This window comes from Salvelinus fontinalis, chromosome 4 (assembly GCF_029448725.1).
Source record: "Salvelinus fontinalis isolate EN_2023a chromosome 4, ASM2944872v1, whole genome shotgun sequence".
In the NCBI taxonomy this organism is placed as follows: domain Eukaryota; kingdom Metazoa; phylum Chordata; class Actinopteri; order Salmoniformes; family Salmonidae; genus Salvelinus; species Salvelinus fontinalis.
Genome location: NC_074668.1, coordinates 23,120,353 through 23,148,234, shown reverse-complemented (window position 1 = coordinate 23,148,234; position 27,882 = coordinate 23,120,353). Strand labels below are relative to the sequence as shown.

The 27,882-nt window shown below is 45.9% G+C and overlaps 2 protein-coding genes across 12 annotated transcripts in view; one reads left to right on the top strand and one right to left on the bottom strand.

The window, feature by feature from the left end:
• The window catches only part of LOC129853386 (myotubularin-related protein 3-like), a 31,919-nt gene extending 17,220 nt beyond the window's left edge, over window positions 1–14,699 (top strand). Inside the window, exons 7-22 of one of the 2 annotated variants that reach the window (XM_055919373.1) lie at window positions 1,936–2,018; window positions 2,134–2,300; window positions 2,422–2,518; window positions 2,820–2,933; window positions 3,222–3,424; window positions 3,666–3,797; window positions 4,007–4,118; window positions 4,648–4,843; window positions 5,036–5,221; window positions 5,512–5,682; window positions 6,013–6,158; window positions 6,794–8,342; window positions 8,554–8,664; window positions 8,824–8,912; window positions 10,070–10,096; window positions 10,717–14,699. In XM_055919373.1, the coding sequence (XP_055775348.1) occupies window positions 1,936–2,018; window positions 2,134–2,300; window positions 2,422–2,518; window positions 2,820–2,933; window positions 3,222–3,424; window positions 3,666–3,797; window positions 4,007–4,118; window positions 4,648–4,843; window positions 5,036–5,221; window positions 5,512–5,682; window positions 6,013–6,158; window positions 6,794–8,342; window positions 8,554–8,664; window positions 8,824–8,912; window positions 10,070–10,096; window positions 10,717–10,894 (3,561 nt within the window). In that variant the 3' untranslated portion in view covers window positions 10,895–14,699. The remainder of the gene's footprint in view (window positions 1–1,935; window positions 2,019–2,133; window positions 2,301–2,421; window positions 2,519–2,819; window positions 2,934–3,221; window positions 3,425–3,665; window positions 3,798–4,006; window positions 4,119–4,647; window positions 4,844–5,035; window positions 5,222–5,511; window positions 5,683–6,012; window positions 6,159–6,793; window positions 8,343–8,553; window positions 8,665–8,823; window positions 8,913–10,069; window positions 10,097–10,716) is intronic. The other variant, XM_055919374.1, reaches the window with a different exon arrangement.
• Window positions 14,700–14,785: 86 nt separating this feature from the next.
• Window positions 14,786–27,882, bottom strand: part of LOC129853382 (citron rho-interacting kinase-like) — a 133,283-nt gene continuing 120,186 nt past the window's right edge. For all 10 annotated transcript variants that reach the window (XM_055919359.1, XM_055919355.1, XM_055919356.1 and 7 more), the window contains 11 exons: window positions 25,316–25,396; window positions 19,145–19,280; window positions 18,883–19,022; window positions 18,676–18,768; window positions 18,337–18,445; window positions 17,988–18,116; window positions 17,707–17,787; window positions 17,477–17,555; window positions 16,969–17,142; window positions 16,287–16,578; window positions 14,786–16,120 (listed from right to left, as the gene is read on the bottom strand). In XM_055919359.1, the coding sequence (XP_055775334.1) occupies window positions 16,097–16,120; window positions 16,287–16,578; window positions 16,969–17,142; window positions 17,477–17,555; window positions 17,707–17,787; window positions 17,988–18,116; window positions 18,337–18,445; window positions 18,676–18,768; window positions 18,883–19,022; window positions 19,145–19,280; window positions 25,316–25,396 (1,338 nt within the window). In that variant the 3' untranslated portion in view covers window positions 14,786–16,096. The remainder of the gene's footprint in view (window positions 16,121–16,286; window positions 16,579–16,968; window positions 17,143–17,476; window positions 17,556–17,706; window positions 17,788–17,987; window positions 18,117–18,336; window positions 18,446–18,675; window positions 18,769–18,882; window positions 19,023–19,144; window positions 19,281–25,315; window positions 25,397–27,882) is intronic.

Genomic DNA, 27,882 nt, shown 5'->3' with positions numbered 1-27,882 from the left:
ATTTCCACTGCATTTCAGCTCTGCCACAAAAGGACCAGCTGACGTCATGTCAGTGATTCTCTCGTTAACACCGGTGTGATTGTTGACGAGGACAAGGCTGGAGATCACTCTGTCATGCTGATTTGAGTTCGAATAACAAACTGGAAGCTTCAAAAGGAGGGTGTTGCTTGGAATCATTGTTCTTCCTCTGTCAACCATGGTTACCTGCAAGGAAACACGTGCCGTCATCATTGCTTTGCACAAAAAGGGCTTCACAGGCAAGGATATTGCTGCCAGTATGATTGCACCTAAATCAACCATTTATCAGATCATCAAGAACTTCAAGGAGAACTTCAATTGTTGTGAAGAACGTTTCAGGGCGCCCACGAAAGTCCAACAAGCGCCACTTCTCTCTAGGAAAAACATCAAGGACAGACTGAAATTCTGCAAAAGGTACAGGGATTGGATTGCTGAGGACTGGGGTAAAGTCATTTTCTCTGAATCCCCTTTCCGATTGTTTGGGGCATCCGGAAAAAAGCTTGTCCGGAGAAGACAAGGTGAGCGCTACTATCAGTCCTGTGTCATGCCAACAGTAAAGCATCCTGAGACCATTCATGTGTGGGGTTGCTTCTCAGTTAAGGGAGTGGGCTCACTCAAAATTTTCTCTAAGAACACAGCCATGAATAAAGAATGGTACCAACACATCCTCAGAGAGAAACTTCTCCCAACCATCCAGGAACAGATTGGAGACGAACAATGCCCTTTCCAGCATGGAGCACCTTGCCATAAGGCAAAAGTGATAACTAAGTGGCTCAGGGAACAAAACATCGATATTTTGGGTCCATGGCCAGGAAACTCCCCAGACCTTAATCCCATTGAACTTGTGGTCAATCCTCAAGAGGCGGGTGGACAAACAAAAACCCACAAACTCCAAGCATTGATTATGCAAGAATGGGCTGCCATCAGTCAGGATGTGGCCTAAGTTAATTGACAGCATGCCAGGGCGGATTGCAGAGGTCTTGAAAAAGAAGGGTCAACGCTGCAAATATTGACTCTTTGCATTAACTTCATGTAGTTGTTAATAAAAGCCTATGACACTTATGAAATGCTTGTAATTATACTTCAGTATTCCAGTAACATCTGACACAAATATCTAAAGACACTCATGCAGCACATTTTGTGGAAATTAATATTTGTGTCATTCTCAAAACTTTTGGCCACGACTGTAGGTGTGATCGAGAAAGCTTAGAACGGATCTACCAATTATCAGGCTAGATCTATAACTTACATTTTTATGTGAATTTGGTTGAGTTGCCCATGAAGCTAAATGCTGGATCTCTTCAGTATAATACTGTAGTTTTTGTGGTATTTGCCTAGATCAGATGAGGATTTAATAGACAGTAAATATGAGGCGATAGGGCTGCAGATGAACATTTACTGCACAATGATCCAGCAGTTTTACATACTGAATCAGTACACGAGGGAAGCACATCAAAGCGGAAGGTAGTGTTAAAGGAGACGTGAAAATGGCAAACTTTTCTTGAGAAATGCTATTTGACATCTGATGCAGCTAGTTTGCAGCTGTGAAGGACTGTAAGGTCGTCGTCAGGTAGAGTATGTGCTCAGATTTTCATGGTGACAGCAGTGTAGCCTTTAGCTCTCCTGGCATGATCGGCATTATCACACTTAACGTGAAATATTTAACTAGCCTACTAACTTGTTTTGAAATGTAGACATTTTGTTGGTGGCGATATTGCACAAGCATTTACTGCATGTGCTTGTGACTTCTGCTCTCTTACTTTTGGTTGTCCCCTTGTGTGACTGTAGAGCACATGTAGGCCTAGAGCCTGAAACGAGCTTATTTGTGTGAGAGAAAGTCAGCCTGCTGGTTTGGAGATTGTGGTACACCAGAGTGTGACTGTTGTGTTCCTGTGTCTGTGTTTATTCTCTCACCAGGTCCCTCTGCAGCTCATAGAGACTGTGGAGTGTCGTGACATTTTCCAGCTCCATGTCACCTGCAAGGACTGTAAGGTCGTCAGGTAGGAGGACCAACTGAAACAATACAGACATGCATATTGCGTGCAACATTCTTGATGTTCATGTCTTGGTTTAGGCCTATAGTGAGTATGTATGATTGTGCTGCTTGTCTCCCAGGTGTCAGTTCTCCACCTTAGAGCAGTGTCAGGAGTGGCTGAAGCGGTTGAACGCTGCGGTCCGCCCTCCGTCTTGCTTGGAGGACCTCTTCTCCTTCCCCTTCCATGCCTGGTGTGTGGACGTGTACGCCGGGGAGAAGGAGCAGCACGGGGAGCTGTGCAGGCCAGGTACATAGACCAGGACACCGGTGTCCTCAGACAACCTCTACTCGGTGGTGACAGACCCAAATCCTTCCCTTCATTTTGGCTAATCTCATCTCTCCTCGTGTGTCCCTGTGTGCTCTGTTAGGAGAGCATGTGACCTCCTGGTTCAAGAATGAGGTGGAGAGGATGGGCTTTGACACTCAAAACGCCTGGAGGATATCTGACATCAACAGCAAGTTCAGGTATAAGCCGCCAACAGCCCCCTGACAGCCTGCATCCTACAGAGCTGATCTGATTACCAAGCCTCCCAGGGTAGTGCCATGATAACTGTCTGCTGTCACCCTTCTGCACACACTGCTCTGTGTGTCTGATACAGAGGCTGGTTGTTCTGTTGTCCTCCACTGGTGATGAGCCTCCTGTAGATAAGGACCTTGTCCACGATTAGGTGTTCTGGGATAGGGACTTTTTAGAGGCATCACTCAGCCTGTGCCCCCCTCTCCTCCTGTTCTAACCCCTGCCCCCTCTCTCCCATGGCATTGCCAGGCTGTGCTCCAGCTATCCGCAGCAGCTCCTGGTGCCAGCCTGGATCACAGACAAGGAGCTGGAGAACGTGGCAGACTTCCGCTCCTGGAAGAGGTTCCCGGCCGTTGTGTTCAGGTGGGGCTTTCTGTCTGTGTGTAGCGTTGTTAGTCAGTGAGAGAGAACAGGGATAGGTTCTGTGAATACAATGCAAAGCAAGGACAACTCCTTTCACCCTGAGGTGTGTTTCATGAGTAGGGAGGGTTCCATCTTTGCATATGTATGTTTTTTGGACCCAATCCTTTCACAGGATACCTTGTTATTGACTCCAGATGCCAAATGGATCAGAGTTGCTCCATGTTGTTTTCCCGCACAGTGCAGTCTGTTCTCCTGACTGTCCCATGCCTCTCCTCCCCTGTCCTCCAGGCACCAGAGCACTGGGGCTGTGATCGCCCGCTGCGGCCAGCCGGAGGTCAGTTGGTGGGGCTGGAGGAATGCAGACGACGAGCACCTGGTCCAGTCCATCGCCAGGGCCTGTGCTGTGGACTGCAGCTCCCGCAAACACCTGGCAAACGGATCCTACATCAATGGAACCATCGGCACCAATGACCTCGTGGACACTGATTTCGGTCAGTCCACAACACACAAACATGCACACATTCTCACACCCATACCATACACACAGAGTGCTGAAGCAGCACCTTCCTATCTGTTTGTGTGGCTTTGCTGCAGACACATGGTTGTGCAATGTTGGCCTGTCAGGACTTGTGCTGGCCCCTCTCAGATATTTATTACCGCTTTTATTTGATAATACTGACTGTCATCACCTATGCAGAGATTTAATTCAGGTTGTGTCTTTTCGTGTTTCAGAATCGTCCCTGACGAACAGCTCGGAGGTAGAGACGCTGGCCATCCAGCCACAAAAGCTGCTGATCCTGGATGCCAGGTCCTATGCAGCCGCTGTGGCCAACAGGGCCAAGGGAGGGGGCTGTGAATGCCCAGGTAAGATGGCTCATCTCTGGGCCAGTGGATCCAGGAGACTGAGGTCAATGGGTTTGCATGGAAGCATGTTATTGTCAACTTAATGTCAACAGAAAAACTGTACTAACTCGCAATCTGTACTGTTATTTTTCTGCCCAAGAGTAGTTGTTTTGGTATTAATGATATATTCATTTGTCACAAACTGACTCATCATCTTCTCCTCTATACAGAGTACTACCCCAACTGTGAGGTTGTGTTCATGGGCATGGCCAACATTCACTCCATCCGCAAGAGTTTCCAGTCCCTGCGCTTCCTCTGCACCCAGATGCCGGACCCGGCCAAGTGAGTTGTGGCTCTAGCACTGCAGTGGAGGTCCATTCCGACTAGGCTCACAATCCAAGATGAATTACACAAGCAGAGACCACCTACTCCACTCCAGTTTGTTGCCATGGTGGCTTAGTAACTGTACTAACCCCAGTTGGGTTTTAGCCTTGCCCACACATCTGGTTCTGGTTTAGGAGCCCAGCCCACAACTAAAGGATCTCTTTCCATCTGAACTCTCACATTCCACTCTGCCATTGAATCAAAATGTCTCCCTTGAACTAAGAGCATGTTGTTGAAAGTACTCAGACTCAATAATAGTAAGCCCTTTTCATAACTAGTCAAATTCAATGAAACAGACATATTCAAGATACATATTTAAGAGCCTCTTGCTTGTCACATTTAGAGGTCTTTGGTTTGTCTTTATCGAAGATGAGCTGTTGTGTTTACAAGTCAGTGCTTGGTGTGACTGATTGTATGGGAGTAGTTTGTGTGCACTACAGTGAGGCTGTGCATTCAGGAGACAACTTAACCGGCTCTCCCTCTGTAGCTGGCTGTCTGCTCTGGAGAGCACCAAGTGGCTGCAGCACCTGTCTCTGCTGCTGAAGGCTGCCCTGCTGGTGGTGAACGCTGTGGACCGCGACCACAGACCTGTTCTGGTGCACTGCTCTGACGGATGGGACCGCACGCCCCAGATCGCTGCCCTGTCCAAGCTCTTGTTGGACCCATACTACCGCACCATTGAGGTAGGCTGGCTGGGACGATCATTGGGCCTCGTTGATCGCTGTATTGGAACATTTTTAGGTTGATTTTAACAATTAGACATAAACAGAGGCACATTTTAGATGGCTGAAATAAATGCATATGTGCCTCTCTTAAAGTATAACATCCATTTTGACTGAAATGTATCTCTTGCTGTTGATATGATTTCTCTACAGGGTTTCCAGGTGCTGGTGGAGACTGAGTGGCTGGACTTTGGCCATAAGTTTGCTGACCGCTGTGGCCACGGGGAGAACTCCGAGGACCTGAACGAGCGCTGCCCGGTCTTCCTGCAGTGGCTGGACTGTGTTCACCAGCTCCAAAGGCAGTTCCCATGCTCCTTTGAATTCAATGAGGCCTTCCTGGTGAGGAGGATGACCATAGACCTGAATAGGATGGAATCAAACTCACTTAGTCAGGAATTGGATGCAACTCAAATGTTTATATTTGGATTAGTATGAATGACTGTCAAATTTTGTTGGTTTGAGTTACTGTTTTTATCCAGCTGTGAGACTGATATGTAATTATCCTGGAGAGTTTTGTAATATTTTAGGCTCAGATGCATGGAATTTTTACTCACTATCATTATCATACCTGAGATTTGAGCATGCTCTGACATGTTTGTGTGTTTCTGGTCCTGTGTTTGTCTGTGCAGGTGAAGATGGTGCAGCATTCCTACTCGTGTCTGTTTGGCACCTTCCTGTGCAACAGTGGTAAGGAGAGGGAGGACCGTCAGGTTCGGGAGAGGACCTGCTCCGTGTGGTCACTGTTGCGACCAGCCAACCGCGCCTTGAGGAACATGCTCTACTCCTCCCACTCCGAGACTGTATGTCTGCTCTCTGTTTGCTCACCCCTTTATATTGGAACATTCCTCCATGCCTTAGATACAATGGGAGGGGTACTTTTAGGGAATGCCCCAGAGTGCTATAATTTATTATTTTTGTTTACTTAAAAATGTTCATGGTCCTAGAACTAAACTTTAATTTATGACACAAACAATGTCATCTTATCTATTTAAAACAGTTTTTGTGGCCACTTTGTTGACATTGTACTGCCTTGCTTGCTCAAGTGTGAATATTCTGCCCATCACATACATAAATATTTATGTTCAACCCCCTGCATATTCCTATATCTAAAGTTGGGTCTGTTGTTGTAGGTGCTCCACCCAGTGTGTCATGTACGTAACCTGATGCTGTGGACAGCAGTCTACCTTCCCAGCTCCTCTCCCACCACGCCCTCTGACGAGTCGTGTGCACCTTATCCTGTGCCTGGTGCCAACCCTGAGGACACTCCCCTGGGCAGGTGAGCCTGCCACTCTGCTCCCTCTCTGATGTAAGATAGACCCAGGTTTCGGGCACCACAACCAAAGGGACCTCGCTCTGTAACCTGCTCTATAACCAGCTCAGCTGCCTAACTGCTTTTCACTCACACAATGATTTGTCTGGGAGATGCAAATAGTTTTATCCTCTGCTTATTTAATCTCATGACTTTGTCGGTGTCTTGAAAAGATCAAAAATAAGTCGGTTGAGGCAGTTTACAACAATATACCACAAAGTATTTTTGTAGCCATTTGTTATTGACGATAACTGTTGAGGACGTGTTTCAAAAACACTGCTGAATCCGTTCAATTTTTCTTTTTTCTTTGCAAGATTAACTGTCTGTTTTTCCTTGATCAATAGGTTATGGGGATACATTTGATTACAACACAAATTTTACATAGTCTTCTCAATCACTTGAGCTATGCTTCGCTCTGTATTTTCCATTTGTGGACATGCATGTCTTAATCCTGAACACTATAATATGATTACAACCTGATTATATACACAGCCTCCACTTCAATCATTAGGCCTCAATGATACGGAGCCATTGTTTAGGGATAAAAGGCTGTTTTTTCCATGTGCTAATCAACTCAATTCATCTCTTTCCTCCCTCGAAAGACGTCCGAAGACCCGTTCCTTCGATAACTTGCCCAGCGCATGTGAGCTGGGGAGCTCGCTTGCCCCCAACCGGCGCTCCAGTGACCCAAACCTAAATGAGAAGTGGCAGGACCACCGGCGCTCTCTGGAGCTCAACATCGCTATGGGGCCCGACGGAGGGGGAGCTCAGGAAGGGCGTGCTAACGGCCAGCCTGGAGCAGCAGGGCCTCAGGCAGGCACGGCCGACTCTGAGCCGGAAGACAGCCCTGAAGGAGGGCAGATTGAGCTGAGAGACGGAGCCTCCAAGGGTTTGTTAGCAGCAGGAGAAGAGCTTGAGCTCTCCATTGAGCTGGCTGTGGCAGAGGGACAGATGGAGAACATTCTCCAGGAAGCAACAAAGGAGGAGGTTGGTGCCGATACTCAGAGAGAAGATAACGCTGCTGCTCCTCCTATTGCTGTGGCTCAAACTCTGATTGATGCTAACGTTAATGGAAGAGAGACGGAGAAAGAGGCCAGCACCAGTGATGGTAAGGCTGATAAACAAGCTAACATCAATGGGGCTGAGAATCAGACGGAGGCTACTATCACTAATGGGCATCACCCAGAGAAGGGCACAGATGAGCCTGAGGAGTCGTCTAGTGTCTCTCCAGGCAGTCCCACGGACGTTCCAGAGGAGCAGGAGGCGATAGAGAAGCCGGAAGAAGTGCTGGTGAAGCAGGTTCTGGAGAACCATACTGCCCAGGAGGAGCCAGACCACAACCCTAGCACCAGCACCCCCAGCCCAGCCCACGCTACCCTTAGAACTATAACCAATGGCTTTGGAGAGAGGACACCAGTGGCTGCTAAGAATCACCTTCCACCAGAGCTTAAGTCCAGCAGACACCTCTCAGAGGTCCTGGTGCAGGCTGACAAGAGGGCCTCCCTCATGGAGAGCTCAACAGAGACTCTGACTGAAGAGGCCTGCACCAGGCCAGAGGCCCCAGTGCAGGCACCCATCTGTGCAGGCCCCCAGCCCTGCTCTGAAGGCAGGAGTCAACCCCCCTGCCACAGGAGAGTGAACGGGGAGGCAGAGCCAGAGCAGGGGGCACCCAGGACTTCAAATGGAGGACGCAAGCGGCCCTCTGTCAGTGCCTTCCAGTCTTTGAGTGCTGATCCCAGCAGGGAGGGACTGTGTAATGGCGAGAGCTTGGAGGGGGAGCCCTGCAGTGGCCCTCACTGGGCCAAGGTGAATGGGGAGCGGGCCCCACTGAGCCGCCAGGTGTCCCTGGCCTCCTGCAACTCCCTGACCCACCACCGCCGGGGCAGCTGCTCCCAGCACCGCTGCCTCCATGCCCTACTGGGGCGCCCCGCCGCCACACCCAGCCCCGAGCAGCCGGCCCGCAGTCACCTGGACGATGACGGGCTGACGCTCCACACGGACGCCATCCAGCAGCGGTTGAGGCAGATCGAGGCAGGCCACCAGATGGAGGTGGAGACGCTGAAGAAGCAGGTGCAGGAGCTGTGGAGCCGCCTGGAGAGCCATCACCACGCGGCGTCCCTCAGGATCAACGGAGATATGGGAGACGAAGTGGTAAGACCCGGCCTCGTCCTGCAGAGAGATGACTTGGCAGTTAAGAGCTGTGACTAAGTTGGTTTGAGTGAGGATTTTCAAAAACGATTTGATCAGACTGACAGTGCTGGAACTAGACATTTGAGGGGAGAACCACTTAATTGTTAATATTTAGTCAGATGTGAAATTACAAAGATACTGAGTTTCTGTTATCTCATTCCCTCTCACTCAGACCTCAATGACAGACTCTGAGTATAACCTGGATGCTAGCTGCCTGTCCCGCTGCAGCACAGAGCTCTTCTCCGAGGCTAGCTGGGAGCAGGTGGACAAGAATGACACTGAGGTAAGCTGCCTGGCCGAATGGGATGCTACAATACGGGACCTGGAGGAGGGGTGGAAGATGAATGATGGACTATAGTGGCTGTAGAAACTGGGAGTTCACAGAAAGTTTGGCTGACCTTAAGATGCTAGCTGAGAACTGCCATTTGGCTACCTGTTGCAGGTGACCCGCTGGTACCCGGACCACTTGGCAGCCCAGTGCTACGGGTGTGAGAGTAGGTTCTGGCTCGCCACCAGGAAGCATCACTGCAGGTAACCAACCACAGGCTTTTGTCCTTGCTATGGTTTGAACTGGGCCTTGGCTGCCCTTAGACACACTGCTATCACTTGTGATGAGACTTAACTCAGGAGACACTGCCTCAGCTCAAACTTGTTGATATCAGTTTTCTACTCTTTTTTTTCTTCCTTCCCCCTGAGATCCTGCTGTTGTTCTGTTTGGGTCTTTTTTTGCTTTGCAAATGTATCGCTTGTAATTCAGGTGTTGTGATGTGATTAGCCTTATGCCCGCAGGCCATCAGTAATAGAATGACAATTTTCATTATCATTTATCATTACCATTTTGTGAGAGAAGACAAACATTTAGTTTTCTTCATGGATGTTGTGGATGTGCTTATGAATGGGACAGATCTGCCATGCGGGTCCTGTAGTCTCTGCATTGCCTCTCTTGGTTTTCTCATTTCCTCATATTGTTATCCTTTCTAATTCCCTGGTACAATGGGCCAATGTGGGACAGCTTCAACATGTTGCCACTGCTATTTAGATTTCCACGGTGCTCCAAAAGCTGCATATCTGTAAGCTGTCTGTACCTTTTGGTTAAGCCATAGTCAGCGAACTAGTTTACCAGCACCATTTTGGTCCATGTCCAGCAGAATGCTCACAATGCCACATTGTAGCCTACAAATAGAGCATCTTAGTTTAGTTTCTTCCCTGTTATGCCAACTGGAGCTTTTAAAAGGCGCCTTGTGTTAGAGCCTAGGTGTAAAGGCCTTACATGACAATTAGCTTGTTGGGAATACGTTAACATTTGGGCTATTTGTGACGTTTGCAAAACTGTTTAGGGCTGATTGCAGACTTCTAGTGTAATTTAGAGATTGTTTGAATGCGCCGTTTAAATCAAGGCCATTCAAGACCGACCTTTTCATAGTATGTGCTACTGGTATCATCCAGTCAAGACCACAGTGAAGGAACGTTTTTGAATCTGTGCTGTAATGGGAGCAGCCTATGTAAAGAGGTCTAGTGTTTGTTATGCATGGAACTGGGAAAGTAGGGTTTCTACAGTATCTGAGTGAGTGTGATAGGGAGAGATGTTGTCTGTATTAGCAGTGTAGACTAGATGAGAGAGCAGTGTTTGTCTGGTCTGGGCCACACTGATGGTTGCTCTTGTCCATTCTGTACCCTCTCCTCCACAGTGACAGGGAGCCTGTCCAAGAGGTCTGGTGAGATACGGCTTCACTGTCCCCTCTCTCCCCTCTCTCCTACCGTCCCGCTAATCCTGCATTGCTCCACCTTTTTGGTTGACTTCATCCTAACCTAACCCACCCCTTACCTATTGTAAAACCACCCCGCTCAGACACTTTATTTTGGCAGCATTCTCCTTAAGAAAGTCAGATGGCTCTCACATGACCGTGATGGCCATCTCCTGTCTGGTCATTTGTCATGTGGAAGGTATGAGCATGAAGCTGAGAATGGCTGGCAGTTGTCTGCAAATATGTATTAACAACACATCTGTTTTTCATGGCAGTGCAAGGGGTGCATTTAGTGAGTGGGCTATAGGGGAAGTTTTGGTTTTCAGGCCTTTCGCCAATACTTCCACCTGGAAATGTCTAATCAGTGACCAAAGTGTTGAGCCACTAGTCTGAAAACATACAGGACCATGTCAGGTTTTCTTATCGGGGTGTCAGTATAACAACTTATGATGAGTATAAAGATTGTGCCCTACATATTAAATCAAAGGGTCTTACTTCTAATTGCTGCATGAAATTTTCTCTCATATCCACTAAACAGCCCCTCTGTGATGGAGACTGAACCTGTGCTGTCTCACTGTCTCCCCCTGTAGGAACTGTGGGAATGTATTCTGTGCCAGCTGCTGCGACCAGAAGATACCTGTGCCAAGCCAGCAGCTGTTTGAGCCCACCCGTGTTTGTAAGACCTGCTACGGCAGCCTCCAGATCAATACTGCTCCCAATCCCATGGAACTGGAGCTGGAAGAACCCATCACAACCAGCTCCAACTAGGGCCCTGGGAGGGGCTAGGCCGAGCCCCCCAGCCAATACTCAGCTAGCCACTGACAGTGTCAGGCACACTACTGATGAGCTCAGGAGCTGCAGAATGTCCCATGTACGTGTGTGCTGCAAAATATGGATTTTCATGTATATAGGTCTGCAATGCCAGATGTAGTGGAGGAGGTGAACAAGGTGTTTTTGCTAGATGCTACGCACTTTGCTAAGCATGGTGGTTATGCACAGGAATGGATGAAAGGAAAGATTGACGGAAGGGTGTGTGTGACAACACACAGAGGACTGCTGGTAGTGTTTGTCGACGTGGTGTAAGACTGGGACAGCGATAGAGCAAGGATAGCCTGTTTGGTCCCGCTGTCCTGTTTGGTCCCGCTGTCCGGGGGGGGGGCATGAGAGGGTCATCTCCGAATGATGCTGTAAAGTCTTCTTGAGGGCTTGTTCATCTTTCTTTTCTTTTTTTACCCACTTCTAGTTCTTACAGGAGTGGTAGCATCATCCATCCCCTAGGGACTTTTCTGTTGGACAGTGGCGAGATTTGGGACAGAATGGAAGAACACCTCCAGTGCTTCAGAAACCACTTCTAGTGTCCAGAATAGGGCTGGACTGTGTTGGCACGGCCTTCCATTGACTTCTGGGGAACACCTGGATGAACTTGGGCAGAATTTCAACTTGAGTTATGTGTCTGAAGTTAGGACTCTGCCCTAAGCAGGGAGGGTATTTGGGAGTTACTGAGATCTAACAAGTGTTAGTTTTTGAATTGCATCAAAGTATGAATCCTCTCCTAGCTGGTTCCATTTTGCAACTCTCTTGGCATGAATAGGTGCCACACACTAATGGTAGACGATGTAGATAATGTTGACAGCTGGTATTATGACAGAGCTTCTGAACCAATGCCGCGTTCAAAACGACTGGGAACTCAGATCAATCATGTCAGTGATCGTCAGGTCTGAAATTCGGAGCTCTAGAAAGAGGCCTGAATGCCCGAGTTGGATGACTGTTCACACAGATTTTTCCCGGTCGGAGCTCGTTTTTTCACAAGTTTCCAGTTGTTTTGAACGCGGCATAAATTTAATTTGGCATTGTCACTTGTTTTCAGAGACCTAAATAAGCTCGAGGAAATGCATTTATTTACTCTGCCTTCATGCCCATCACTTCAAATTAGGATGACCCCCCCCCCAATTTACCCAGCAGGCACTTGGAGCATGGTGGCACTGAAGTGGACATGACATCACGTTCAATCCATCACAACCAGGGTTTAATAGGAAGTGGTGTAATGGTTGTCATGGGGACACTAAGGGATGTGCTTTAGTCATGTTTCTGTATCAGTTTCCCCCTGTTATGACAGGAACTCATTTACCAATGTGTCCTCGTCTGCAGGATGGGTGAATTATTACCCAACACTTACTGCTAATTTAGTAACTAAATTCCTTGCTATTAGTTGAACATAATGAAACAGCCCTAAAATATTTAGTTGAGAGTCATACATGCATCACAATCTTTTCCTTTGAACATCCTCATAACCACCATTGCGTCATGTCCTATATAAACCGAGGAAGTGCTGGATAGTACAAGGGGATGAAATGTATAGTACTGTGTCTCTGTGGAACATCCAGTGACACTAGAGGGTGTTGTTCTTAGCTGGTTAGCTCAGTTTTCTCCAGCTGAATTGAGAAGTCACTTATTTCATCTCATCAATAAACTCCTCTCAGATACATTTTTGTAACATAAATAATATATTCAGATAAGTATATAGCGTTTAAGAAACGATGTATATAAGAATCCTTTTAGAGTGGCTACCAAATTAGTCACCATAAACCTTTTCATTTGTATCTTTTTCTTTTTGCTGATTGCAGAAAAAACGATACTTTCAACTTGTTGGAAACAGGAATCTATTTTTTTTGAAGCGGGTGTGTTCCTGTTTTGATGCTGCAGTGGTTTTCCATTTTATTGCTATCAGTACCCTTTTCATTATTTATTGATGTTTTATTCTTGAATTGCTGTCTCAAATTTAGACAATTCCATTGCCACAGGATAATCAGTGTTTATCAGTAGTGAATCTTAAGGGCCGTGAGAAAAGATGGCCCAAATCGATGAGATTCCCATGCACTGACAGAATGGTGGTCAGAAACAACAACCTATACTATACCCCCACCTCTCACTCACATATGGTCACACATACCCCACTCATATACAGTACATGTACACACTACCTCTACCATACAGACAGGAGCTCCACACACTCATACATGCACACAGATATTCTCACTGCGCTTGTAGTAGTTGATATTTGCTTTTCAGATGTTCGCCATCAATATTGGCCTTTTTGTTATTAATGATTTTTGGGTTTTACGAGCATTACATGTACAAATACAACCCTATACTATGTCCAAAATGATATCCTTCAAGACTGCCAATCATTAATAATGCCACTTGTCGTACTAGCAGGACACAAATGAATCACAGGATTTCAGCAATTGTTATTATTCACAACTCTATCTGATCAGCAGACTGTGTGAAAGAGCCATGTATAGTTTGGACTGCCATCTTGTAAACCATCTGAGGGCTTAGACCAAACTCTTGACTGTTGATCTCTTTAAATGACCCCCTGAATAGCTTATACTGTGTACATTTCAATGGCTGGACTAAGTAGTCCATAGCTTCAGATCTCAAAGCCATGTGGGTCTTTCTGGTCATAATTTCCCAAACTGAGGTTTGACATTTGAGGGCTAAATTAGGTCCAGAGTAATGCTCCTTTAGACACTCATTTACTTCTGGCTTCCATTGGTGTCCCTGTCGCACTCTGGCATGTCGAGGGCGAGGCTAGAGGCTGTAGGGCAGTTTCACCGTTACAGGCACGATGAGGGGCAGCAAACTTGGTTAACAATCCATGAACGCGAATTAGAAAAATAAAGTGCTGTTGTTTTGCACAGCATTTCAGTTAAAGTAGACACTGTCACAGTAATACATCAAACAATAAAGCTGAAAATGAGTCTGTTCTATTCAGTATTATGTCACCCACAGAAGGACTCCCATGAGGGATGAGCCTGTTTTTCTTTTGGTGCTGTTGTGGGGCATAGCTGGATATGATGGGAGTATGTGGAGGGGTTGGATTTACACATTGTCTGTCTGGAGGAGCCCTTACACTTCATCCAGTTGGTTTTTTGAGTTATTTTGATCTTCTTTGGCTTTCATTTCTCTTCCCTCGTGTGATTTAAGAAGCTGCCCATCACGTAGTTCCACATAGGAGGCATCCCTGCAATGGCCCAGGAATCCGGTGTAAATGCAAGTGTTTCCGAGCGTGTGTGTGTGAGCAAGCGTGTGTCTGTATGTCAGAGGGAAACTGGTGCCAAGCAGTTCTTATACAGATCTCTAACAAAGCAGTGGAGTCTGCTGAGGAGAGACGGCTCATAATAATGGCCCGACCAGTGCAAATGGAATGGCATCAAATGCATGGAAACCATGTGTTTAATCTATTTGATACTATTCCCGCTCCAGCTATTACCATGAGCCCATCCTCCCCAATTAAGTTGCCACCAACCTGTGTAATAAAGGGATAACTACTGTGCTTTTGATTTGTTTTCCTCCTTTACCATTATCTTTAACAAGCACTTTCAACCTTCTCATGTCTCGTCGGTCGAAGAGGACTTTGTAGCTGTTTCCTGTAACAGGACATAGCAGTTTCTTGTAACAACAAGTGCTCTTTTTGTTTAGTATGTTTATTTTGTTTTGTTGAATTTACTTTAAAGAGCATTACATTGATGTAGAATTAAAGGAAAATAAAGTGGGCTATTTCCATGTGTTATTTGCTAGCCGGAATAGTTTCTCATGCAAAATGAAAATGATATGTAAGATGTATGGTACAAAAAAGGACATATCTTGACACATTGCCAGGGTAGCTCAATCATCTTTAATGTATGTACAAAAATTAAGAATAACCTTTAGTTGTCTTGCAACAATGTATACTTATTGAAAACAAATTCATGTGAATACATGACAGAAAAACACAAACCAAAAATCAAGGTTAAAAAAAGAAACTGCTGCTCTGAATTACTCATGCTCTTCTGATGTGACAAATGTCATATTTTATCAATTGAAAAAGAAGCGATAATAGTGACGAACCCTGACGATTACTGGACTTCATAGTTAGTTCACTGCACAGAAGTAAGAACAGGACATCTGTACCATAATAAGCAGCTGCAGGCAGCAGACTAATGGTCAGCCAGCTCCACTGCCTGCTGTTTCAAATCAAAGACAAAGATTATAGGCGTATTATTCATCTTAAGTATATTTAATACAAGGAACACTTGTAGCCTAGCATTTATTTTGTCCATTAGTATGGTAAGACAATAACTGTTGTTAAGCAATCATATGCAATTAGATATCAAAGTCCATTTAATCAAAAAGAAGACCGGTCATGTAGAAACAATGAATTTGGAATCCTGCACAGTTAGGGCTCTATTCAGTCTTTAAAGCTGAAGCGTTACAGATTCCGTGATGTAAAGGGAATTTCAGGTTGAGCCGACATGCAGAGTTTACCGTGAATGCAGTCTCTGCTAAACCACTAACATTGCTTATAAATTTCAATCATGCTGAATTTCTGCGATGCAGATTGAATAGAGCCCTTAATCTCAAGTACAAAGTGAAAAGCTCATGAGTATTGCCTTCTCGGAACCCATATTATTTGTACAGTACATGGGTGATTAAATGTTGGCATCATTGACCGTCCATAGAAAAGCAAAAATTACAGTATTGTATCTGGGATGATGTAGATGAGATTTTGAGATGAGATTTCTCTCCCTGCAACATCATTAGAAACACGTCCTTAAAAAATATAGACTTGGCTTTACCAGCCTACTATTCCCTTTTTGCTATAAAAACTGGAACAATATTTACAACTTTGATTTTAGTTCTTATAAAGGTTTATATCCTCGACCCATTAGATCCACAGGGGTTCCCTGCTAATGCTGCTCTGTTGAACAACTATCTGCCATAGGACCATAGCAATGAATACACATGTCAGAAAGGAGAAGATTGTCAAAGGAAATTTCCCCAGTGCAATAGTGTGTTGGCAAATGAATCCAGATTGCACTATATACAGGCGATGGGTTTTCTGGTTGGTCACCCTTAGATGGCGTAACCATGTGCAGAGTGGACAAAGGGTCACACAGCTCCTCTCTCCAAAACCTCTCCTTGTGTTACTCACACAGACGACTGGTCCCACACCTAAAATACAGAGATAGATAGCCATAGAAACTCGGTCACAGAAGATCAACTCTACTCATATGTAGTACTGCACTATTGAGTGTGCCAGCTTCACAATCAATCATAAACAAAATTGGGCAGTCGATGTAATCGAGATATAATTCCTAGTGTGGCTATGTAACTGTACCTTGTTGACGGGGGTGAGCTGTGTGCGGCGGTCAGAGCCGGTGTGGAGACGTTGGCGGTCATCAAACCTCCCAGGGGACCTCTCTCTACGGCTGTCCAGTCTGGGGCCAGGGGACTTCTCTCTGTCCAGGGGGCGCGCCGGGGACTTGTCCCGCCGGAACTCAGTTCGGCCCTCCCGGAAGCGGTGTGGTGTGCTGGGCTCACGGTGAAGCCCCTCATGGCCGCTAGGGGCCGAGGCCAGACGCTTGGAGATGTGCTCTGTGTATGTAGGTGGTCCTCTCTTACTGGGGCTGCTGTAGATGCCAGAGCAGAAGACAAATGTATGGAGACAAATAGGCTGTTGTTGTTTCAGCTCAAATGAGACAAAAGTCAGATCGATAAAACCATGAATACAGATTTTGGTTTTAATTGAAACAATAACTAATGGCTAAAACAATACCAATGGCTAAAATATATTTGGCTGCCAAGCTTTGCTAAGTATCAGCAATGAAAACTCAAAACAGTAGGTGTCACTGTATACCCTTCCAACATTTAGCATTAGACTTGTAACCCAGTGTATCTAGTTTCCTTTGTTTACTTGTATGTGCAAGTACTACCCTTCACCATAGAAGTAGTTGATGGTACAGTAGTTCAGGGCCATTAGCTAAAGGTTTGGGGTCTAGAACATGACAGCGAGAGCTCACCCGCGGCTGGAGCCGGTCCTCTGCAGCTCCCCAGACTCCCTGACCAGGTTGCCCTTGCAGCAGATGACCCGCAGCTTGTTCTGGTAGGACGAGGCCAGGTAGATGGCCCCAGAAGAGATGGCTGGACCCAGGTAACGGGGGTTAGGGATGTCCAGGTGGGCTAGCACTGGAGGGCTACACACAGGTAAATAGAGAGGCAGGGTTAGGATTAAGTCTGGAAATACACTACCCAACATTCAATTCAGTGAGTTGAGAGGAAGTAATAACATCATGCTTAATGGCCTACTGGACAAATAAATCAATAACTTCTGCCATTTAGCACAATGGATGAATAGAACAATTAGCATCAGACAGGGAACATTATTGGAGATCATTTCTCTATTATTGTACTATGTGTTATTCTCAATGTGTCTTATTGATTGTGGTTGCATACTCAGATGAATACTGATGCATTTGTCATAATCAAGTTCTTATTGTGTAAGTTCGTATTTCAGTCGTTTTCCTTTACCCAAGTGCAGCATGTCCCTGAACCTCGATCACATCCAAAGAGTTAAAATATGTCACAAACAGGTAGGGCTCTCTGTAAGCTGTGCAAGACCGAGAGGGAAAGGGTTACATTACAAAAGGCATGGCATACACATTCGTAGCATGTTATGACAATATTGCGTCAAATCCACCACAACGTATACCACTTTGTTAGAAGTGTACTGTATGAAGACAAAGCTTTTCTATACACACCGAAGGCCAGGGGCAGACGGCTCCATTTGATCTCTTCAGTGCGGCTCCTTCGTCCATATGCGTCCACAAACACTCCAAACTCTGTGACAGAATAATAGTGTAGATGAATGTACCTTGGAATGTTTTACAATCATTCTGTGGGCAATATACAGTACATAGGTTGTGTGTGGGAAATACAACACAAACAATTTCTTCCAATATGTACAGTAAAACAAGAAATACAATTACACAGATTGTTAAGATACATTTATTTAAATTGCAAATGTCAAGGCCGATCTCACCATGGAAGCAGAGCAGGTACTCCTCCTTCTGCAGAGTGCTGGTGACCTGCATTATGGAGATGGGGAAGCTGTGGCAGGAGGAAGCAAACACTGCGGAGGCCAGAGACACGTCCTTCTTATCCAGGAACTCTACAGGGGCGACACAGAGTACAACACGCTCTCTGTCACAGATAAAGAAATGTAATGGAAATGATTTCGTGGCATCAACCTTTAAAATGTGCAGTAGAGTGGCTAATTTACATGTAGCACTTTTGGATTGGCAACATACATTGTTTTGGTCCACATGAGTTCCAGTGGGTTTACTGAGAAACTGTACAGTAAAAAAAACGACTACAAAAAGCCCACTAACCCTCCAGACCATACTGCTTCATCTCAACCTCATAGAACTTGTTGGTGCCGATGATGATGCTGTAGCTGGTCAGGTGGAGGCAGCTGCAGGGCTCCAGAGTCTCTATCTCCTGATAGAGGGGTGGAGGAAGGAGGGCGTTAGGGGACTACCGAGGGAATACAACTGATTAACTGATAGGAGGAACAGATTTTCTTCAGGTACAGTTCAATATAAATGAGATGCATGTCTAGTCACTGTGAGCTCTCTTGAGGGTTAATTAAATGTCCTCTGTAACCAGAAAATGATGTGTTTATCATTCCATCATTATTTGTGTGTAGTGCACATTGAGGTGATACTCACCTTGCGAATGCAGAACTTGTTGAGGTTATCATTGTAACGCAGAATTGTAATCTTGTTAGGCATTGCAGCACAGATACAAGGCCCATTATCTATCTGTAGATAGACAAATCCACAACATCAGCCACACAGCTAGCATAAGGGATAAACATTTCTTCTGCCAAGGGATAACCAACTGAAACAATGTCCCCAAACCAGTGAAAACCTTACTCTGCCTGCAGAGAAGAGGTGGCATCCCTTGACCGTCTCAAAGATAAATGGTTCCAGTTCAGACTGGGCAGGCAGGTGGGACTGGGCCAGAGACTGCTTCACCTTTTTAATCTCCACCAGACACAGCGCCCTCTCATCCCCTACAGGACAAACACAGACATTACACCTATATTAAATTCAGTCTGACTGACAAATAAGTTAGACAGTAGTAGACTATGTATATGTGCTGTTATCACTCGTGGAGTCAAGTCGGCTGTCTCACCAACAATCATCAGCAGCTTTTCATGTTCTTTCATGATGTGGATCTGGAAGACGGAGCCCAGGCCAGGGATGTGGGTCAGGGAGTTCTTGATCAGATTCAGGGCGTACAGACCCTCCTCAGAGCCCACTAACACTATCTGTGGGAGGGGAGAGACCAGACTCACATCACTGATAGTGTGGCACTACATGAAGTGCATATACAGTACCAGTCAAAAGTTTGGACACTCTTACTCATTCTAAGGTTTTTCTTTATTTTTACTGATTTTTACATTGGAATTATGGAATTATGTAGTAACTTAAAAAGTGTTAAACAAATCAAAATATATTTTATATTGGAGATTCTTCAAAGTAGCCACTCTCTGCCTTGATGACAGCTATAGTTGAAGTCGGAAGTTTACATACACTTAGGTTGAAGTCATTCAAACTAGTTTTTCAACCACTCCACACATTTCTTGTTAACAAACTATAGTTTTGGAAAGTCGGTTAGGACATCTACTTTGTGCATGACACAAGAAATTTTTCCAACAATTGTTTACAGATTATTTCACTTATAATTCACTGTATCATAATTCCAGTGGGTCAGAAGTTTACATACACTAAGTTGACTGTGCCTTTAAACAGCTTGGAAAATTCCAGAAAATGATGTCATGGCTTTAGAAGCTTCTGATAGTCTAATTGACCACATTTGAGTCAATTGGAGGTGTACCTGTGGATATATTTCAATGCCTACCTTCAAACTCTTAAGGACAACAAAGTCAAGGTATTCTAGTGGCCATCACAAAGCCCTGACCTCATCTTATAGAAAATTTGTGGGCAGAACTGAAAAAGTGTGTGCGAGCAAGGAGGCCACTCAACTTATCCTCTGCAGCAGAGGTAACTCTGGGTCTTCCTTTCCTGTGGCGGTCCTCATGAGAGCCAATTTCATCATAGCGCTTGATGGTTTTTGTGACTGCACTTGAAAAAACGTTTAAAGTTATTGAGCTTACTTGAGCTGTTATTTTATTTTTATTTTTTTATTTTATTTAACCTTTATTTAACCAGGTAGGCAAATTGAGAACACGTTCTCATTTACAATTGCGACCTGGCCAAGATAAAGCAAAGCAGTTCGACACATACAACAACACATAGTTACACATGGAGTAAAAACAAACATATAGTCAATAATACAGTGAAAATAAAATAAGTCTATATACAATGTGAGCAAGTGAGGTGAGATAAGGGATGTGAAGGCAAACAGATATATGTATAAATAAATCAAAATATAAAAAGGCCATGGAGGCGAAGTGAGTACAACACAGCAAGTAAAATAAAAACTAAAAAAAACACTGGAATGGTTGGTTTGCATTGGAAGAAAGTGCAAAGTAGAGACAGAAATAATGGGGTGCAAAGGAGCAAAATAAATTAATAAATAAATACAGTAGGTAAAGAGGTAGTTGTTTGGGCTAAATTGTAGATGGGTTATGTACAGGTGCAGTAATCTATGAGCTGCTCTGACAGCTGGTGCTTAAAGCTAGTGAGGGAGATAGGTGTTTCCAGTTTCAGAGATTTTTGTAGTTCGTTCCAGTCATTGGCAGCAGAGAACTGGAAGGAGAGGCGTCCAAAGGAAGAATTGGTTTTGGGGGTGACTAGAGAGATATACCTGCTGGAGCGCGTGCTACAGGTAGGTGCTGCTATGGTGACCAGCGAGCTGAGATAAGGGGGGACTTTACCTAGCAGGGTCTTGTAGATGACCTGGAACCAGTGGGTTTGGCGACGAGTATGAAGCGAGGGCCAGCCAACGAGAGTGTACAGGTCGCAGTGGTGGGTAGTATATGGGGCTTTGGTGACAAAACGGATGGCACTGTGATAGACTGCATCCAATTTAATGAGTAGGGTTTTGGAGGCTATTTTGTAAATGACATCACCGAAGTCGAGGATTGGTAGGATGGTCAGTTTTACAAGGGTATGTTTGGCAGCATGAGTAAAGGATGCTTTGTTGCGGAATAGGAAGCCAATTCTAGATTTGACTTTGGATTGGAGATGTTTGATGTGGGTCTGGAAGGAGAGTTTACAGTCTAACCAGACACCTAGGTATTTGTAGTTGTCCACATATTCTAAGTCAGAGCCGTCCAAAGTAGTGATGTTGGACAGGCGGGCAGGAGCAGGCAGCGATCGGTTGAAGAGCATGCATTTGGTTTTACTTGTATTTAAGAGCAGTTGGAGGCCACGGAAGGAGAGTTGTATGGCATTGAAGCTCGCCTGGAGGGTTGTTAACACAGTGTCAAAAGAAGGGCCAGAAGTATACAGAATAGTGTCGTCTGCGTAGAGGTGGATCAGAGAATCACCAGCAGCAAGAGCGACATCATTGATGTAAACAGAGAAGAGAGTCGGTCCAAGAATTGAACCCTGTGGCACCCCCATAGAGACTGCCAGAGGCCCGGACAACAGACCCTCCGATTTGACACACTGAACTCTATCAGAGAAGTAGTTGGTGAACCAGGCGAGGCAATCATTAGAGAAACCAAGGCTGTCGAGTCTGCCAATGAGGATGTGGTGATTGACAGAGTCAAAAGCCTTGGCCAGGTCAATGAATACGGCTGCACAGTATTGTTTCCTATCGATGGCGGTTACGATATCGTTTATGACCTTGAGCGTGGCTGAGGTGCACCCATGACCAGCTCTGAAACCAGATTGCATAGCGGAGAAGGTGTGGTGTGATTCGAAATGGTCGGTAATCTGTTTGTTGACTTGGCTTTCGAAGACCTTAGAAAGGCAGGGTAGGATAGATATAGGTCTGTAGCAGTTAGGGTCAAGGGTGTCCCCCCCTTTGAAGAGGGGGATAACCGCAGCTGCTTTCCAATCTTTGGGGATCTCAGACGACACGAAAGAGAGGTTGAAGAGGCTAGTAATAGGGGTGGCAACAATTTCAGCAGATAGTTTTAGAAAGAAAGGGTCCAGATTATCTAGCCCGGCTGATTTGTAAGGGTCCAGATTTTGCAGCTCATTAAGAACATCAGCTGACTGTATTTGAGAGAAAGAGAAAAGGGGAAGGCTTGGGCGAGTAGCAGAGGGGAGGGCAGTGCTGTTGTCCGGGGTAGGGGTAGCCAGGTGGAAAGCATGGCCAGCCGTAGAAAAATGCTTATTGAAATTCTCAATTATAGTGGATTTGTCGGTGGTGACAGTGTTTCCTATCTTCAGAGCGGTTGGAAGCTGGGAGGAGGTGTTCTTATTCTCCATGGACTTTACGGTGTCCCAGAACTTTTTTGAATTTGTGTTGCAGGAAGCAAATTTCTGCTTGAAAAAGCTAGCCTTGGCTGTTCTAACTGCCTGTGTATATTGGTTTCTGGCTTCCCTGAAAAGTTGCATATCACGGGGGCTGTTCGATGCTAATGCAGAACGCCATAGGATGTTTTTCTGTTGGTTAAGGGCAGTCAGGTCAGGAGAGAACCAAGGGCTATATCTGTTCCTGGTTCTAAATTTCTTGAATGGGGCATGCTTATTCAAGATGGTGAGGAAGGCATTTTAAAAAAATGACCAGGCATCCTCTACTGACGGGATGAGATCAATATCCTTCCAGGATACCCCGGCCAGGTTGATTAGGAAGGCCTGCTTGCTGAAGTGTTTCAGGGAGCGTTTGACAGTGATGAGTGGAGGTCGTTTGACCGCTGACCCATTACGGATGCAGGCAATGAGGCAGTGATCGCTGAGATCTTGGTTGAAAACAGCAGAGGTGTATTTGGAGGGCAAGTTTGTTAGGATGATATCTATGAGGGTACCCGTGTTTACGGAATTGGGGTGGTACCTGGTAGGTTCATTGATAATTTGTGTGAGATTGAGGGCATCAAGCTTAGATTGTAGGGTGGCTGGGGTGTTGAGCATGTTCAAATTTAGGTCGCCTAGCAGCACGAGCTCTGAAGATAGATGGGGGGCAATCAGTTCACATATAGTGTCCAGAGCACAGCTGGGGGCAGAGGGTGGTCTATAGCAGGCGGCAACGGTGAGAGACTTGTTTTTAGAGAGGTGGATTTTTAAAAGTAGAAGTTCAAATTGTTTGGGAACAGACCTGGATAGTATAACAGAACTCTGCAGGCAGTCTTTGCAGTAGATTGCAACACCGCCCCCTTTGGCCGTTCTATCTTGTCTGAAAATATTGTAATTGGGGATAAAAATGTCTGAATTTTTGGTGGTCTTTCTAAGCCAGGATTCAGACACGGCTAAAACATCCGGGTTGGTAGAGTGTGCTAAAGCAGTGAACAAAACAAACTTAGGGAGGAGGCTTCTAATGTTAACATGCATGAAGCCAAGGCTATTACGGTTACAGAAGTCATCAAAAGAGAGCGCCTGGGGAATAGGAGTGGAGCCAGGTACTGCAGGGCCTGGATTCACCTCTACATCACCAGAGGAACAGAGGAGAAGTACGATAAGGGTACGGCTAAAAGCTATGAGAATTGGTCGCCTAGAGCTACTAGAGCAGAGAGTAAAAGGAAGTTTCTGGGGGCGATAAAATAGTTTAAAGGAATAATGTACAGACAAAGGTATGGTAGGATGTGAATACAGTGGAGGTAAACCTAGGTATTGAGTGATGATGAGAGAGATCTTGTCTCTAGAACCATCATTGAAACCAGGTGATGTCATCGCATATGTGGTTGGTGGAACTGAGAGGTTGGATATGGTATAGAGAGCAGGGCTAGAATCTCTACAGTGAAATAAGCCAATAAACACTAACCAGAAAAGCAATGGACAAGGCATATTTACATTAAGGAGAGGCATGCTTAATCGAGTGATCAATAAGGGTCCAGTGAGTAGAGGTTGGTTGGGGTCGTGGCGATCCAGACAGCTGGCCGGGTATATGGCTATCGGTAGCAGCATAGGATGGAGGTCTGTTTGTAGATACCTCGTGCGTTTCCGTCGGTAGGTTCCGTGTAGTGGGGTTTTGTTCAGATAGCAGCCGATAAGACAGCTAACGATTAGCGGGCCTCAGATGAGCGTTCAGGTAACGTCGGGACGGAGGTGCCGGTTGGATAAATCCCTCGGGCAGATAACGTCGGCAGTCAGTCGTGAAGGCCCGGTGGGGTTCCGTATCTGCAGCAGCAACAAAAGAAACGGGTCCGGATGGTGATGGAACTCCTCAGCTGGCTAGCTCCAGCATGATTTGAGTTTGCTCCGGGGTCGACGTAAGCCAATAGTCACACGGTATGCAGCTAGCTAGCTGCGAAATCAAGGTGCAAGTGTCCAGAGCCTGCGGTTGGAATCCGGGGAAACTGAGAGAAAAAAGTCCCGGAATGCTCCGGTCCGAGTCGCGTTGCACAAAAGTGCCGGTAGATTATCGAGCTAAAGGAATAGCTGATGACCGCAAAACGTGGGCAGCTGAAACACCAACGCTAGCCAGCAAACCGGCTAATTTCGGGGCAGCTACAGATTAGCTTCTGGCTAGCTATCGGAGTAGCTTCTGGTTAGCTTTCAGGCTAGCTTCTGAATTAGCCCCTGGCTATCTTCCACGATGGATTTTCAGATTGAGGTAAATAATACTTATTGTAATTGGTGAAGCGGGTTGCAGGAAAGCTTTTGCAGGAAAGCTTTTGTAGTTGAGTTCTTGGATAATAAAATAAATTAAAGATATGTGAAGAAAAGGTGTAAATATATATATATACAGGACACGACACGACAACACGGAAAAAGACGTCTGAACTGCTCAGCCACCTTGGATTCAGTTATTGCCATAATATGGACTTGGTATTTTACCAAATAGGGCTATCTTCTTTATACCACCCCTACCTTGTCACAGTAAGGCTCAAACGCATTAAGAAGGAAAGAAATTCCACAAATTAACAAGGCACACCTGTTAATTGAAATGCATTCCAGGTGACTACCTCATGGATCTGGTTGAGAGAATGCCAAGTGTGTGCAAAGCTGTCATCTAGGCAAAGGGTTGCTACTTTGAAGAATATATTTTGATTTGTTTAACACTTTCTGGTTACTACATGATTCCATGTGTTATCTCATAGTTCTGATGTCTTCATTATTATTCTCCAATGTAGAAAGTATTAAAAATAAAGAAAGATCCTGGAATGAGTACGTGTGTCCAAACTTTTGACTGGTACTGTATGTTAACAACACAGGGAAGAAACTAATCTATCCATAACACTCAATGGCTGGTTGGCTGTTTCCCACTATATGCTTGCCATTATATTACCTGGTCTGTGAGGGGGAGTGTACAGTTGATGTCAAGTCTGTCATCACCCTCCAGCTTCAGCAGAGAGTTCCCCAGCAGTTTCTGGTGGAAGGGGGAGAAAAACAGAGGGTCAGGAGGCTTAGCTTCAGTAAAGTCGGGAATCTGTCAGGGTTTGTATAGGAACAGAGAAAGAGGGGGTCTATGTGCAGGTAGGTTGGGGTGGAGACAGTGTATTAAAGAGAGACAGTGTATTCTGACAGAGTGAACAGAGGGCAGAGAGACAGTGTATTCTGACAGAGTGAACAGAGGGCAGAGAGACAGTGTATTCTGGCAGAGTGAACAGGGACTAGAGAGACAGTGTATTCTGGCAGAGTGAACAGGGGGTAGAGAGACAGTGTATTCTAGCAGTGAACAGGGGGTAGAGAGACAGTGTATTCTGTCAGAGTGAACAGAGGGCAGAGAGACAGTGTATTCTGGCAGAGTGAACAGGGACTAGAGAGACAGTGTATTCTGGCAGAGTGAACAGGGGGTAGAGAGACAGTGTATTCTAGCAGTGAACAGGGGGTAGAGAGACAGTGTATTCTGTCAGAGTGAACAGAGGGCAGAGAGACAGTGTATTCTGGCAGAGTGAACAGGGACTAGAGAGACAGTGTATTCTGGCAGAGTGAACAGGGGGTAGAGAGACAGTGTATTCTAGCAGTGAACAGGGGGTAGAGAGACAGTGTATTCTGTCAGAGTGAACAGAGGGCAGAGAGACAGTGTATTCTGGCAGAGTGAACAGGGGGTAGAGAGACAGTGTATTCTGGCAGAGTGAACAGGGGGTAGAGAGACAGTGTATTCTGGCAGAGTGAACAGGGGGTAGATAGACAGTGTATTCTGGCAGAGTGAACAGGGGGTAGAGAGACAGTGTATTCTGGCAGAGTGAACAGGGGGTAGAGAGACAGTGTATTCTGGCAGAGTGAACAGGGGATAGAGAGACAGTGTATCCTGGCAGAGTGAACAGGGGGTAGAGAGACAGTGTATTCTAGCAGAGTGAACAGGGGGTAGAGAGACAGTGTATTCTAGCAGAGTGAACAGAGGGCAGAGAGACAGTGTATTCTAGCAGAGTGAACAGATTCCAGAGACACAGTGTATTCTGGCAGAGTGAACAGGGGGTAGAGAGACCGTGTATTCTAGCAGAGTGAACAGGGGGTAGAGAGACAGTGTATTCTGGCAGAGTGAACATGGGGTAGAGAGACAGTGTATTCTGGCAGAGTGAACAGAGGGCAGAGAGACAGTGTATTCTGGCAGAGTGAACAGGGGGTAGAGAGACAGTGTATTCTGTCAGAGTGAACAGAGGGCAGAGAGACAGTGTATTCTGGCAGAGTGAACAGGGGGTAGAGAGACAGTGTATTCTGGCAGAGTGAACAGGGGTAGAGAGACAGAGTATTCTGGCAGAGTGAACAGAGGGCAGAGAGACAGTGTATTCTGACAGAGTGAACAGGGGGTAGAGAGACCGTGTATTCTAGCAGAGTGAACAGGGGGTAGAGAGACAGTGTATTCTGGCAGAGTGAACATGGGGTAGAGAGACAGTGTATTCTGGTAGAGTGAACAGGGGATAGAGAGACAGTGTATCCTGGCAGAGTGAACAGGGGTAGAGAGACAGTGTATTCTGGCAGAGTGAACAGGGGGTAGAGAGACAGTGTATTCTAGCAGAGTGAACAGGCGGTAGAGAGACAGTGTATTCCGTCAGAGTGAACAGGGGGTAGAGAGACAGTGTATTCTGGCAGAGTGAACAGAGGGCAGAGAGACAGTGTATTCTAGCAGAGTGAACAGAGGGCAGAGAGACAGTGTATTCTAGCAGAGTGAACAGAGTCCAGAGAGACAGTGTATTCTGGCAGAGTGAACAGAGGGCAGAGAGACAGGGTATTCTAGCAGAGTGAACAGGGGGTAGAGAGACAGTGTATTCTAGCAGAGTGAACAGAGGGCAGAGAGACAGTGTATTCTAGCAGAGTGAACAGAGTCCAGAGAGACAGTGTATTCTGGCAGAGTGAACAGAGGGCAGAGAGACAGTGTATTCTGGCAGAGTGAACAGGGGATAGAGAGACAGTGTATTCTGTCAGAGTGAACAGAGGGCAGAGAGACAGTGTATTCTGTCAGAGTGAACAGGGGGTAGAGAGACAGTGTATTCTAGCAGAGTGAACAGAGGGCAGAGAGACAGTGTATTCTGGCAGAGTGAACAGGGGGTAGAGAGACAGTGTATTCTGGCAGAGTGAACAGGGGGTAGAGAGACAGTGTATTCTGGCAGAGTGAACAGGGGGTAGAGAGACAGTGTATTCTGACAGAGTGAACAGGGGGTAGAGAGACAGTGTATTCTGACAGAGTGAACAGGGGGTAGAGAGACAGTGTATTCTGGCAGAGTGAACAGGGGGTAGAGAGACAGTGTATTCTAGCAGAGTGAACAGAGGGCAGAGACACAGTGTATTCTGGCAGAGTGAACATGGGGTATAGAGACAGTGTATTCTGGCAGAGTGAACATGGGGTAGAGAGACAGAGTATTCTGGCAGAGTGAACATGGGGTAGAGAGACAGTGTATTCTGGCAGAGTGA